Raw genomic sequence first — 12805 nt, 5'->3', positions numbered from 1 at the left:
AAGCATCTACAATGCAGGGCTTACACTAAAATTCTCGGTGTCAAAATTAGAAAGGGTATAATTAGATTGAAATCAGCACATCTTGTGTTTCATTTGGTCACTCAGTAAAAGCAAAATGAGACGGCATGTGCACTTACACCAGTATCCACTTCCCTTCTTCCAACATCAAGTAGACAGCTTCCTTATGTACACTGATAGCACAAAGATCCCCTTTTCCATCATTTCTCCTTACCACTCTTCCATGTAATTGGTTCCCTGACATCCATTATTGGGTAAGTTGCCATTTCCTGCAGCAAATCATTGAGATGATTAGAACCAGTCTTCAGCATTAACCACGATAACTGCTTACCCCCAGCAGCAATTTCATTCTGCTGACAGGTTCAACTAGATTGTTGGTTGCCTTGGCAGCTACTTGGCCAAGTAGATTTTCTTATTTTGTAGCTTCTCCATCAAGACCACCTGCAATTAATTACCTCGATGTCATCGCCCTCCTCGCTCCCTATTCCATCTCAGTTTCACTTGAAATCCTCACCCATGTCATCAACACTATCAGGTTTAACCATTGAACCCCTTGGTCGACCTGATAGAAATTTTAGTTCATTCAAGAATCTTCTGCCCATTATTCCAGACCAGAGACCTTTTTTTTCCCTTCAGGTCGTGGTTATAACCCTCATATTCTAAGATTCAATTTAGGAATAGATAATTGTGTTTTAAAGTATATGAAATTAGAAATTCTGGTTACTTAGTAAGTGATTAAAATCACAAGGTTTTCCCACGTTAAACAAACAGAAGAATTGTTCCTTTTCAAGAGTCAACAATGCACAGTAAACAGCCATTGCTGTCCATCTTAAACTTTAACAAAAGAATTGACATGAGGCAAAAATGAATTCATACCAGACTATGATTGAAACACTGTCAGCACAACCAAGATGGCTACCACCACATGTCCCAAAGAGAGATCACTGATCTCTGTAAATCACAAAAAAACTTTAAATCTTTGTCTTTCATAGAAGAGATTTCAGCTCCCTGCTTTTGAAGATCGAGCCTCTGATATCTTTCAATAACAGCTCATAGCTGGCCTGGAGACTATCCCGTTCTCCTTTTTCTCTGCAAGTAATTGCTAGGCAACAAGTCTCAAAATCAGAATAACTTATGCACTGCTCACCACCCAGCTGCTCAGTCTCCTGTCTTGACACTGTATCTCACTGCATTCACAAGGTTGCACCCCAACATCTGGTGACCAACATTACTTTTAGCTGCTTCTGCTCACTGGCTTTCCTTTGTCTCAGCTGCCAGCATCTGAAACACAGAATGTATTTCAGTCACAGTGTTCCACATGGGTTCTTGGAACCTCAATCTCCCCTAGCAGAACAAAGCTAGCAATCTTCTGAATTCTCTTCCTCTCTGATTAACTTAGTGTCCCGTTAAATCTGACAATAGGGTCTGCTGTATCAGCTTCAGTATATTCTATTCCTTAAAGGTTCAAAACTCCAGTCAACCAAAGATCACTGCTCCAGGTGCCAATTCACAAGGGTTCCACACCACAAAAAAGCACAGAAGTATAGACTCGCTCACATCATATCCATTTAAAAACATTTGGATAGGTACGTGGAAGGGAAGAGTTAGAGAGATATGGATTAAATGCGGGCAGTTGGAACTAGTTGAGTGGGCACCATGGTCAGCACAGACCAGTTTGGGCTGAAAGGCCTGTTTCAGTGCTGTATTACTCTATGACTCACTGTGATGCATTAACCCGTCATCCCTGCATTCGCTTATCTTCATTCATTGAAGCCCTCCTGGCATGACAAGTTAAAAATTTATATCCTGGTATATCATGTTCATTTGTAGGTACCTTACTTTAGGAAAGCTAGCAAGACTTTATAAAAGAGTGCAGAAGAGATTTATTAGAATGATCCCAGTGATGAAGAACTCCAGTTATGCTGATGTTAGAGAAGTTAGGATTGCTGTCTGTTTGGAACAGAGGAGGTTAAAAGGAAATTTGCTATATCTGTTTGAATCATGTAGGTTTTTGTATCGAATGAGTGCCAGAGCAGCTGGCAATCAGAGGGCACACCGTGGTGAAAGAATCATAGGTAATGTGAAATATTTGATTGCACAACCAGTTAGAGTCAATTCAATGGTTACATTCAAGAAGGAACTGGATAAATACACAAAGTGAAACTGAAATGCATGATCATGGATAGGAACCAGAGAATGGAACCAGCTGGGCAGTTCTTTCAAAGAGCCAACACCGGTACGACTCCCAAGTGGCCTGTGTCTGTGCTATAGATATTTTAAAACATTTGCTCAGATGGGTTATGACGGGAGCAAGTAGGACCTGAACCCAGGTCTCCAGGCTCAGATGTAGGTAAACTATTGCTGCACCACAAGAGCTTTCTTTCTGTGCTGTATCGTTCTATAATTTTATAGTTGAATCCTTTCATCGTCTCACCATTTGCTATAATCTCCTTCAATTGTACAACTCCACATCTCATTCCCTCCAGGTTCACATCCTTCTGATTCTAATCTCCTGTATGGCCTACTCACCGCTTCCACCATTAGCTTTAGGCTGTGAAAATCATCCCGCAGCCATCACTGTTTTCTCCCTCCCTTCCCTCCTTTAAGATCCTTTTTAAAAACTTATTTACCGCTCTTAAAAGCTCTTTTTTTTTGATTCTGCATTCATTTCCTTTTGATTAAGCTTCTGTAAAGCCCTCTGCATAATTTTCCAATGTGATATCAATGCAAATTGGTGTTGCTGATATTCACCAGCTGGGCTCATTAATGAATATCCATTGCTGGAGGTAAACACAGAAAAGGAACTGATAAAAGCTGGAAACTTTTGGGTAGGGAAAAGAGAAATCTAGAGGGTGGGGTGGGGTAAGGAGCTCTAATCTGTCTCACCTTTTGGCTCAGTTGGTCAGAAGGTGATGGATTTGAGACCTATCCAGGACCTGAGTGTATAATCCATTGAAACATCAGCACAGTGTGAGAGATTTTTGCTGTATCCACTGCACAAACTGAAATCTATCTTCCTCTTTGGGTGGATATAAAAAATCTTGTGATTCTATTGATGGAGCAGCAGGAGATTACTCCTTGAGTCTTGGCCAACATTTGTCCCTCAATAGACACCATTAATCATCTCGTGCTGCTGTGGGAACTAGCTGTACCTGTGCTTATAAGAGAACGAAAGGCTTTGGGGCTTCACAAAGGCCTGGAAGAAACTGTCCAACTGCAGGTTCTTGCTTGAAGAATGAGTTTGTCTGTCTGTTTTACAGCAAAGCTGCCACTGGTGAGTTGAAGCTGTTTGTACCGCACTTCAAAAGGACTTCATTGACAGATGTGCGAGAACTCAGCCCATCCACAACACCATCCTGTGACATTGTGAGTATCACCAATGGCTGATAAATAGTGTTTCACAGCCGATAAAGATTTACAGAGTTCACCCATAAACAGCAGCAATTCAGTTGCCGTGTTTTCCCCATACTACAATAATAGCCACATTCTACTGGCTACGAAGCACTTTTGAAGATCTTGTGGTGCTGTTTCAATGGAATTCTTTCTTTCTGACTGCTGTCATCTAACTCTGTTTGTTTTTTAGCCTTTCAGTTTTGACTGTGTGGAGCCCTTAGATTTTGAGGCACATATATCCAATCAAATGGCAAGTTCTGAGTTGGGATCACTGGAGAATCTAGTGGATTTCCCCAAAGATGATATTGAGGTCACATTATCACCTCGACTGTACCGGACTGTTAACCCTGCTGTGCCCGACGATTGGTAAGAATGATTCAGAATAAAATACAATGTGGAGTTATATTGATACTTCAGTTTTTATGATTTTTAATCATTTGATAAAAACAAATTAAGGACGGGTTACGATGAATACAAAAGTATTTTTGTCCTGTGCTGGTTGCAAGCTGGTATGTACACATGCGGCTTCCTGTTGTAATGCACTGTTGTACGTATCAGTGTTTTGCTCTCGTAACACGTGGGTAATTTTATTATGTAATCTTCAGCTGTATTTTTCTTTGAGATGTTGTTGTATGCAGCTGCCACTCACTCGTGTGCTGCACCTCCCCTTTGTACACTTTGTACCACGTGAGTACAGGCAGTAACCATTCCCACCAAGAGAGACAATCTAACCATCACACCTTTATGTTCAATGCCATTACCATCATTAAATCCCCAGCTACCAAACTCCTGGGGGTTCCCATTGACTAGACACTGAACTGGACCAATAGTAAAAATTACTGTAGGCAAAAAAATGTGGGTCAGAGGATAGGAATTCTTTGGCAAATACCACACTTCCTGTCTCCCCAATGTCTGTCTGCTAACTACAAGACACAGCTAAGGAAAGTGACAGAATATTTTTTACTTGTCTGAATGTGTACAACTACAATAACATTAACACCATCCAGAACAAAGCCGCCTGCCTGATATTCATCCTATTCACTACGTTTAACATTCACTCCTTCTGCCACTGACACATTGTAGCAAGTGTGTGCTATCTACAAGATGCACTTCAGTCACTCACAAAGCCTCCTCCAACAGCACCTTCCAAATTCATATCTTGACCTTCTAGAAGGACAAGGGCAGCAGATGCATGGGAACATCACTGCCTTCAAATTCCCCACACCATCCTAAACCGGAACCATATTAACAGCCCTTCACTGTTGCTCAGTTAAAATCCTGGAAGACCCTCCTTAACAGCTGTGTGTACCCACACTCCAAGGACTGTAGCATTTCAGGGAAAGCAGCTCACCACCACCTCCTCCAGGTCAATTGGCCTAGCCAGTGACACCTATACCCATCAATTGCTGGGGGTTTGCAAACCACCTTCCCCCTTTGCTGAACCCAGTTCAGTTAGACTGCTCTTGGCCCTGCCTGCGGTGTGCCCTGAAACATTTTAATGGTAGTCAGTTCTGGACTCTCTTGTCTTTTTAGTTCAGTGACACTAACTGCCAGTGTTTGTGACAAATGGAGAAGGTGAGCACTGTGGCTTTTTGGTTTCCACTCAGTCATTGGTGCAGTTTCCAAAGCAATGTGTCAAATGCTGAACTTCCCTGTGCTGAGTGAAAATAAAAGTTAGCAATGAGCACAATACCACTTCTATTCCCTGGCCCGTGGTGGTTGCTTTCACCAATTCTCTCAATTGTTCCTTTAATTTTAATTTATAACAAAATATTTTCACCAACTTTAAAATGTTTTAGCAAATGCGCTAATTAATTGTCCATTAAATAGCCTTGCTAGAGGCAATGAGGAGTTTACAGGAACAAGTGAATGTAACGGAATGGCAAGTACAAAAACCACACACAGCCTGGTAGCAGGTTGACCACAAGGAATGGTAGGAGTGGTAGCTAGGGCTATTCCTATTTCAAACAGGCATGCCGTCTCGGATACTGTAGGGAGAGATAGTCTCTCAGGGAAGCTTAGCACTAACAGCCAGGTTTCTGCTACCGTGACTGGCTCTACCTTAATGAGGGGTATATCAGGTTCCAAGCAATCAATTATAACAGGGGCCTCTGTAGTCTGGGTCACAGGCTCACGTTTCTGGTGCCATCAGTGAGACATCAGGATGATGTGTTGTCCCCCTAGTGTCAGGATCAAGGATGTCTTGGAGAGGGTGCAGAATATTCTGAAATGGGAGAGTGACAAGCAGGGGGTTGATGTGCAAGGTGATACCAGTGACATAGGTGGGGAAAGGGATGAGGTTCTGCGGAGAGAATATGGGAACCTAGGCCGAAGGTTAAAAAGTAGGTCCTTGAGGGACCACTATTGGTGTCACATGCTGGTGTGAATAGGAAAAGGAGGATAGAGCAGATGAATGTGTGGCTGAGGAGTTGGTGCAGGGGGCAAACATTCACAATTTTGGACCATTTGGATCTCTTCTGGGGTAAAAATGACCCATATGAGAGGACTGGTTCCACCTGAATTGGAAGGTGACCAATATCCTTGCGGGAGACTTTAAACTAGTAAAGGATAGGCAGGGGAATCAAAATGACAGTGACAAAAGAAAAAAGGCAAAGGCTGGTGCTATAGATAATGGCAGCAAGTCTAATAGTCAAGGCAGGCAAGAGCATGGCAGATAATGAGGCAAGGTTGATAAATTAAATTGCATTTCATTTAATGCAAGAGGCCTGACAGGGAAGGCAGATGAAGTCAGTGCATGGTTGGGAACATGGGACTGGGATATTATGGTTATTACAGAAACGTGGCTCACAGATGGACAGGGCTAGCAATTTAATGTTCCAGGGTATAAATGCTATAGGAAGAATGGAAAGGGAGGCAAGAGAGGAGGGGGAGTGGCAATTTTGATTAGGGATAACATTATATCTGTACTGAGGGAGGATATTCCTGGGAGATGGTCCAGTGAAGTTATATGGGTGGAACTGAGAAATAATTAAGGGATTATCACCTTATTGGGATTGTACTATAGAGCTCCTGATAGTTAGCGAGAAAATGAGAAACCAATAAATAAGGAGATTTCAGATATGCATAAGAATAATAGGGTAGTAATGGTAAGGGATTTTAACTTTTTAAACATAGGTTGGGATAGCCGTAGTATTAGAGGCTTGGATATGGAGGAATTTGTTTAAGTATGTGCAAGAAAACTTTCTGATCTGATATGTGGACGTACCTTCCAGAGAAGGAGATAAGCCCAATCTTTGGGTGGGAAATAAGCCAGGGAAAATGACTGAGGTGTCAGTGGGGGAGCACTTTGGGGCTGGTGATCATAATTCTATTAGTTTTAAAATAGTTATGGAAAAGGATAAACTGGACCTAAAAGTTAAAGTTTTAAACTGGAGTAAGGCCAATTTTGATGGTATTAAACTGAAATTTTGAGAAGTTTATGGGCGGAGGTTATTTGCAGATAAAGGGACAGTTGGGAAGTGGGAGGCCTTCAAAAGTGAGATAATGAGAGTCCAGAGGCAGAATGTTCCTGTTAGGATAAAGAGCCAAGGCTGGTAAGGATAGGGAATGCTGGATGACTAGAGAATATTGAGAATATTGAATATTGAGAATATTCCAAGAAAAAGAAGGAGGCATATAGCAGGTTTAGAAAGCTGGGATCGAATGAGTGCCTCAAGGAGTATAAGGGCAATAGGAGTATACTTAAAATGGAAATCAGGAAGGCAAAATGGAACATGAGGTCGCTTTGGCAAATAGAGTTAAGGAGAATCCAAAGAGATTCTGTAAGTACATTAATGGCAAAACAGTAACTAGGGAGAAAATAAGGCCACTTAGACAGCCATGTTGATCTTTATGTGTGGAAACACAAGAGATGGGTGAGATATTAAACAAATATTTTGCATCAGTGTTTACTGTGGAGAAGAACATGGAAGCAAGAGAAGTTGGGGAAATAAATAGTGATGTCTTGAAAAGAGTCCATATTAGAGAAGAGGAGGTGCTGTAGGTGTTAAAATGCACAAAGTCAGATAAGTCCCTACAACCTGATCAATGTATCCCAGAACTTTGTGGGGAGCTGGGGCAGAGATTGCTGGGTCCCTTGCTGAGATATTTGTGTCATTGATAGCCATGGGTGAGGTGCTGAAAAACTTGGTGGGGGGGAGGTTGGTGTTGGCTAATGTGTCATTATATAAGAAAAGCTGTTAGGAAAAGCCTGGGAACTACAGATTGGTGAACCTTGTGTTGGTGGTGGGTAAGTTGTTGGAGAGGATTCTGAGGGACAGTATTTATATGTGTTTGGAAAGACAGGGACTGATTAGGGATAGTTAACATGGCTTTGAGCATGGGAAATTGTGTCTCACTAATTTGACTGAGTTTGTGAAGAGCTAACAAAGAAAATTAATGGAGTCAGAGACGTTGTCGTTATGGACTTCAGCAAGGCAATCAACAAGGTTCTGCATGGTGGACTGGTTAGTAAGGTTTGATCACTTAGAACCCAGGGGATCTAGCCAATTGGATATAAAATTGGCTTGAAAATAGGAGACAGAGGGTGGTGATTGAGGGTTGCTTTTCAGACTGTAGGTTTGTGACTAGCAGTATGCCACAAGCATCAGTGATGGGTCCACTGCTTTTTGTCTTTTCTATAAATGATTTGAATGTGAATATTAGAGATATGGTTAGTACATTTGCAGATGACATCAAAATAGGTAGTGTAGTGAACAGTGAGGATTATCTCAGAGTACAGTGGGACCTCGTTCTGATGGGCCAATGTCCTACGGAGTGGTCAATGGAGTTTAATTTAGATCAATGTGAGGTGTTGTATGTTGGTAAGGCACACCAGGGATGGACATATAGAGCTAATGGTAGGCACCTGGGAAGTGTTGCTGAACAAAGAGTACTGGCGCTCAGGTGCACAGTTAATTGAAAGTAGAGTTGCAGGTAAACAGGGCGCTGAAAAAGGTGATTGGTATGCTTGCCTTCACTGATCATAACATCGAGTATAGGAGCTGGGATGTCATATTGCGACTGTATAGGACCTTGGTGAGGCCCCTTTTAGAACACTGCATGCAATGCCAGTCCACCTTCTATGGGAAAACTTGCTAAACTTGAGAAGGTGTGGAAAAGATTTACCAGGATGTTGCCCGGACTGGAGCGTTTGAGCTATAGGGAGAGACAGAATAGGCTGGGCTTTTTACCTGGAGTGTTGGAGGCTGAGCGGTGACCTTGTAGCAGTTTATAAAATTATGAGGGGCATGAATAGGGTGATTAGCCAAGGTCTTTCTCCTCGGGTGGGGAGTCCAAAACTAGAGGGCATAGTTTAAAGGTGAGAGGGGAAAGATTTAAAAAGGACCCGAGGGGGTAACTTTTTCACTCAGAGTGGAGCATGTATGGAATGAGACACTTTTACCTCAGAATTAGAAAGATTTAGATTTAAGCCCCACTCTAGAATTTTGATACACAAGCTAAGTGGGACACTGTGCTGGGTGTGTGCCATATTGTTGAAGGTGTTGCCATATTGTTGAAGGTGTTGTTCTTCAGATAAAATGTTAACCTGAGTGCCCACCTCCCTGTTCATGTACAGAGGGTATAATGGGCATTGGCTGATTATTTGGATAGAAATGGTGTTCAGGGATATGGGGAAAAGGCAGGAGATTGAGACTGGCACTAGGCACAGGAGCAGTGCAGGCCCGAAAGGCCAAATGCCGCCTCCTGTGCTGTAGCAAATCTGCGATTCTGAGATGTGAGAGAATCTGTATTAGAATAGGGAGCTTTCCCTGTTTTCTGGGCAGCATTCTTTCTTCAGCTATCAGAGTTAGCCTTTCGGATCCGGAACTGAGGAAGGGTCACTGGACCTGAAACGTTAACTCTGATTTTTTACTTCACAGATGCTGGCAGACCTGCTGAGTTTTTCCAGCAACTTCTGTTTTTGTAATTGGTCATCAATCTCATTATCATCTGCAAGAAATTGCTGTGGACAAGATGGCTGCCAACTGGTGCACAGCACTTCCTTTAATGCTGAAACATTTTGGTTGCCCTCAGGATATGCTATGCAAATAAGTGCATACTTTGTTTTCTTTTTCCTTCCCTCCCTGTTGTACCTTTTGACGGCAATAAGTAATCCACTTCACGTTTGCCTTTACAGGAATAACCTGACCCCGCAGGTGAGATCATGTGTCAAGACTTACACCAAGAATTGGCTGACAGTTATGAGGCGGTAAGTTAAATATTATCATCTCAACTAGTGCAGCCAAGGATCAAGGTGAATGCACATCTTGTGGTTGCAGGGAAAGGTAACAAGTGTAGTGGAAAAGTTGGTGGGGAGTGTACAGCTGACGAATGAGTGTTCGCCGTGGAAAGCGGACAGGGAAGGGCAAGGAAATATCTTTTTGGTGGTTGGGTCTGATTGTAGGTGGCGGAAATGTCGGAGGGTGATGCATTGGATTCTGAGGTTGGTGGGCTGGTACGTGAGGACGAAGGGAATTCCATCCTTATTGTTGTTGGGTGGGAGGAGGGGGTTTGAGAGCGGAAATGTGGGAAATGGAGGAGATGCATTTGAGGGCAACCTTAATTACAGAGGAGGGGAAATGACAGTCCCTAAACTAGGAGGATAGCTGGTTTGTCCCGGAGTACAATGGCTCATCCTGGGAGCAGATGCGACAGAGACGGAAGAGTGGGAGCATGGGCTAGCGCTTTTAGTGGAGGGTGGGTGAGAGGAGGTACAGTTGAGGTAGCTGTGGGAGTCAGTGGGTTTGAAATGAATGTCAGTGGTGAGTCAGTTTATGGAGGTGGAGACGAAGGGGTCCAGGAAGGGGAGGGACATGTTAGAAATGACCCAGGTGAATTTGAGGGCAGTGTGGAAGGTGTTGGTAAAGTTGATGAACTGCTGGAGCCCCTCACGGGACCATGAGGCAGCCCCGATGCAGTCATCAATACAGCAGAGAAAGAGGTGAGGGACGGTGCCAGTGTAGTTGCAAAAGAGGGACTGTTCAATGAATCCTGCAAAAAGGCAGGCATAGCTTGGGCCCATGTGGGTGCCTATAGCCACACCTTTGGTTTGTAGGAAGTGGGAGGAGTCAAAGGAAAACTTGCTGAAGGTGAAAACCGGTTCTGCCAAGCGAATTAGAGTGTTGGTGGGGGTCTGGTTGGCCATATGGGAGAGGAAGAAGTAGAGGGCTTTTAACCCCTCCATGTGAGCGTACAGGTGTACAAGGATTGTATGTTCACGGTGAAGATGAGTTGTTGGGAGCCAGGGAATTGAAAGTTTTGGAAAACGTGGAGTTGTCTCACTAATGTAGGTAGGGAGTTCCTGGCCCAAAGGGGAAAGAATGGAGTTGAGGTAGGAGGAGATGAGTTCGGTGGGGCAGGAGCAAGCAGAGACAATGGGTCGACCAGAGCAGTTGGGTTTGTGGATTTTGCATAGGACACAGAAACGGGTGGTGCGGGGTTGGTGGCGGACGGGAGATCTCCTGAAATTATGAGGTCTGATAGAAGATGGCTTGGTGATCAGAGATGGGGCCATGATCGAGGGGATAGTAGGAGGAAGTGTCAGAGAGTTAGGGTCTGGCCTCAGTGATGTAGCGGTCAGTTCGCCATACAACCACTGCTCCCCGCTTTAATAGTGAGGCTGGCTTGGAGCAAAGGGAGCCTTGGCAGTTTACAGCCCAATGGCCTCAATATTGACCTCACCAGCTTCAAAATCCCTCCAACCCCAGCCTTATCCCATGTCCAGCCCTCATCTTCCTTCTTACCTCCTAGACCCACCTTGTCTATCTTCCTACTCACCTATCTGCTCTACCTTTCCCTCTGACCAATCACAATAACCATCTATCTGCAACCACCTATCATCATCCCACCTACCCTAGCTCCAGCTCTACCCCCTCCCTCTAGGTATTTTTGGGTTCCTCTCCCCTTCCCCAGTCCTGACGAAGGGTTCCACCCTGAAACGTTGACTTGCCTGCTCCTTGGATGCTGTCTGACCTGCTGTTCTTTTCCAGCTTCACATCTATTGACTCTGCCTTCCAGCATCTGCAGTCCTTACTGTCTCCAATAAATGAGAGGTTAGGGGGAGCTTGACTAACTCTGATTTGGAGATAGCAGAGATGAGGAAATATAAAACCTTGTATGGCTTTTAATCACATATCGTGATTACTATTTTAGTAAAATACTGTGCAAAAAGTTATGAATAGCAAGGGAAAGGGTAGTATAGTGATGTGACAGGAGCTGTCACAATAATAACGTAGCCTGCTTGTTTCAGGAATGTCCACTGCACATTTATCATTTATTGTACATGAAAATCCAGTTTTTGGCATTGTATTTGTTGTTTTTGATTCAAGGAATGTGGGCATTGCTGGCAAGGCTGGCTGTTTTTCTTCTTGCTCTTGAGAAGCTGATGGTGAGCTGTCTCCATGAACATCTGCAGTCCCTCATTTTCAATTACTGGGTTTCTTCTACAATACTGTTCGGGAGGTAGTTTCAGGCTGTTAGCTGGGTGACAGTGAAGGGGCAGTGTTGCGATGAACATTTGAGGTGTTGTAGGGATACCAATCATGTAGGCAGCTGAGTTCAGTATAATTCATGTTCTTGATTTCTCCCTCCCTCTCTCTCTCTCTCTCTCTCTCTCACACACACACATACACATACACTCTCTCACTCTCTCCCCCAGGTATCAAAAGTGCAGCATTGGGAGTCGGAGGAAAGGACTGAACCTTCCTCATCAAGTGTTTGAGTGTGATGAAAGCTTCAGTACTGAGAAGCCAAATCTCCACCTATGCTGGCATGTAAGTACCCTCCTTGTGTAGCAAGAGAACCAAGTACCAAGAAGTGTTGCATAGTAAAATACTCCTCCGGAAAACACTCCCAGCGTGAACAACTGAGAGCTGTAAACAACAGCTACAACATTTTATTTCGAGGCTGGTGTCATGTGAATTATAGCAGGACTTATGGCAATGATGGTGGGGCAGGGAGGGCAGGCTTTAATAAATCAGCTGGCTGGGGGAACAATGTGCATTTTATGAAAGTTGTACAGTGTGGTACCTTCATAGATTCTCTGTGCAATGACTGGATTTTGCGATGGAAATTGTTGCACACTTTGATATAATTTGCTTTCTGATGGTAGCTTTGTTCTGTGATCAAGAAGCTTTATGATCAGTCACACTTCTGACAATTGCCACAGAAATGTTTCTTTTCACTTCTGTTGTGTTTTGGGGCCTTGTATTTCACTGGTTTGTTTCTAACGCATCTTTCAGCTTTGCAATCAAGTCTGTGAATGAACAGAGCTTCAAAGAGTTATTTTGCTGCCGTTGAGGTGTCCCCATCTTTGAGCGAGGAGACCTGAAGTCAAGTTCCACCTGCTCCAGAGGTCATAGAATCATGTAATCCCTACAGAGTGGAAGCAAGT

At 43.6% G+C, this 12805-nt stretch overlaps 1 protein-coding gene across 3 annotated transcripts in view; it reads left to right on the top strand.

Annotated features, from left to right (window-relative positions):
• Positions 1 to 12805, top strand: part of LOC125465656 (dedicator of cytokinesis protein 7-like) — a 198306-nt gene that overhangs the window by 18501 nt on the left and 167000 nt on the right. For all 3 annotated transcript variants that reach the window (XM_059638417.1, XM_059638418.1, XM_059638416.1), the window contains exons 2-5: positions 3279 to 3384; positions 3602 to 3777; positions 9551 to 9622; positions 12071 to 12185. In XM_059638417.1, coding sequence (XP_059494400.1) covers positions 3279 to 3384; positions 3602 to 3777; positions 9551 to 9622; positions 12071 to 12185 — 469 coding nt within the window. The remainder of the gene's footprint in view (positions 1 to 3278; positions 3385 to 3601; positions 3778 to 9550; positions 9623 to 12070; positions 12186 to 12805) is intronic.

The sequence above is a fragment of the Stegostoma tigrinum genome, chromosome 30 (genome assembly GCF_030684315.1).
Source record: "Stegostoma tigrinum isolate sSteTig4 chromosome 30, sSteTig4.hap1, whole genome shotgun sequence".
Classification (NCBI taxonomy): domain Eukaryota; kingdom Metazoa; phylum Chordata; class Chondrichthyes; order Orectolobiformes; family Stegostomatidae; genus Stegostoma; species Stegostoma tigrinum.
Note: the sequence above shows the minus strand (reverse complement) of the source record. Positions and strands in the feature narration are given on the sequence as shown.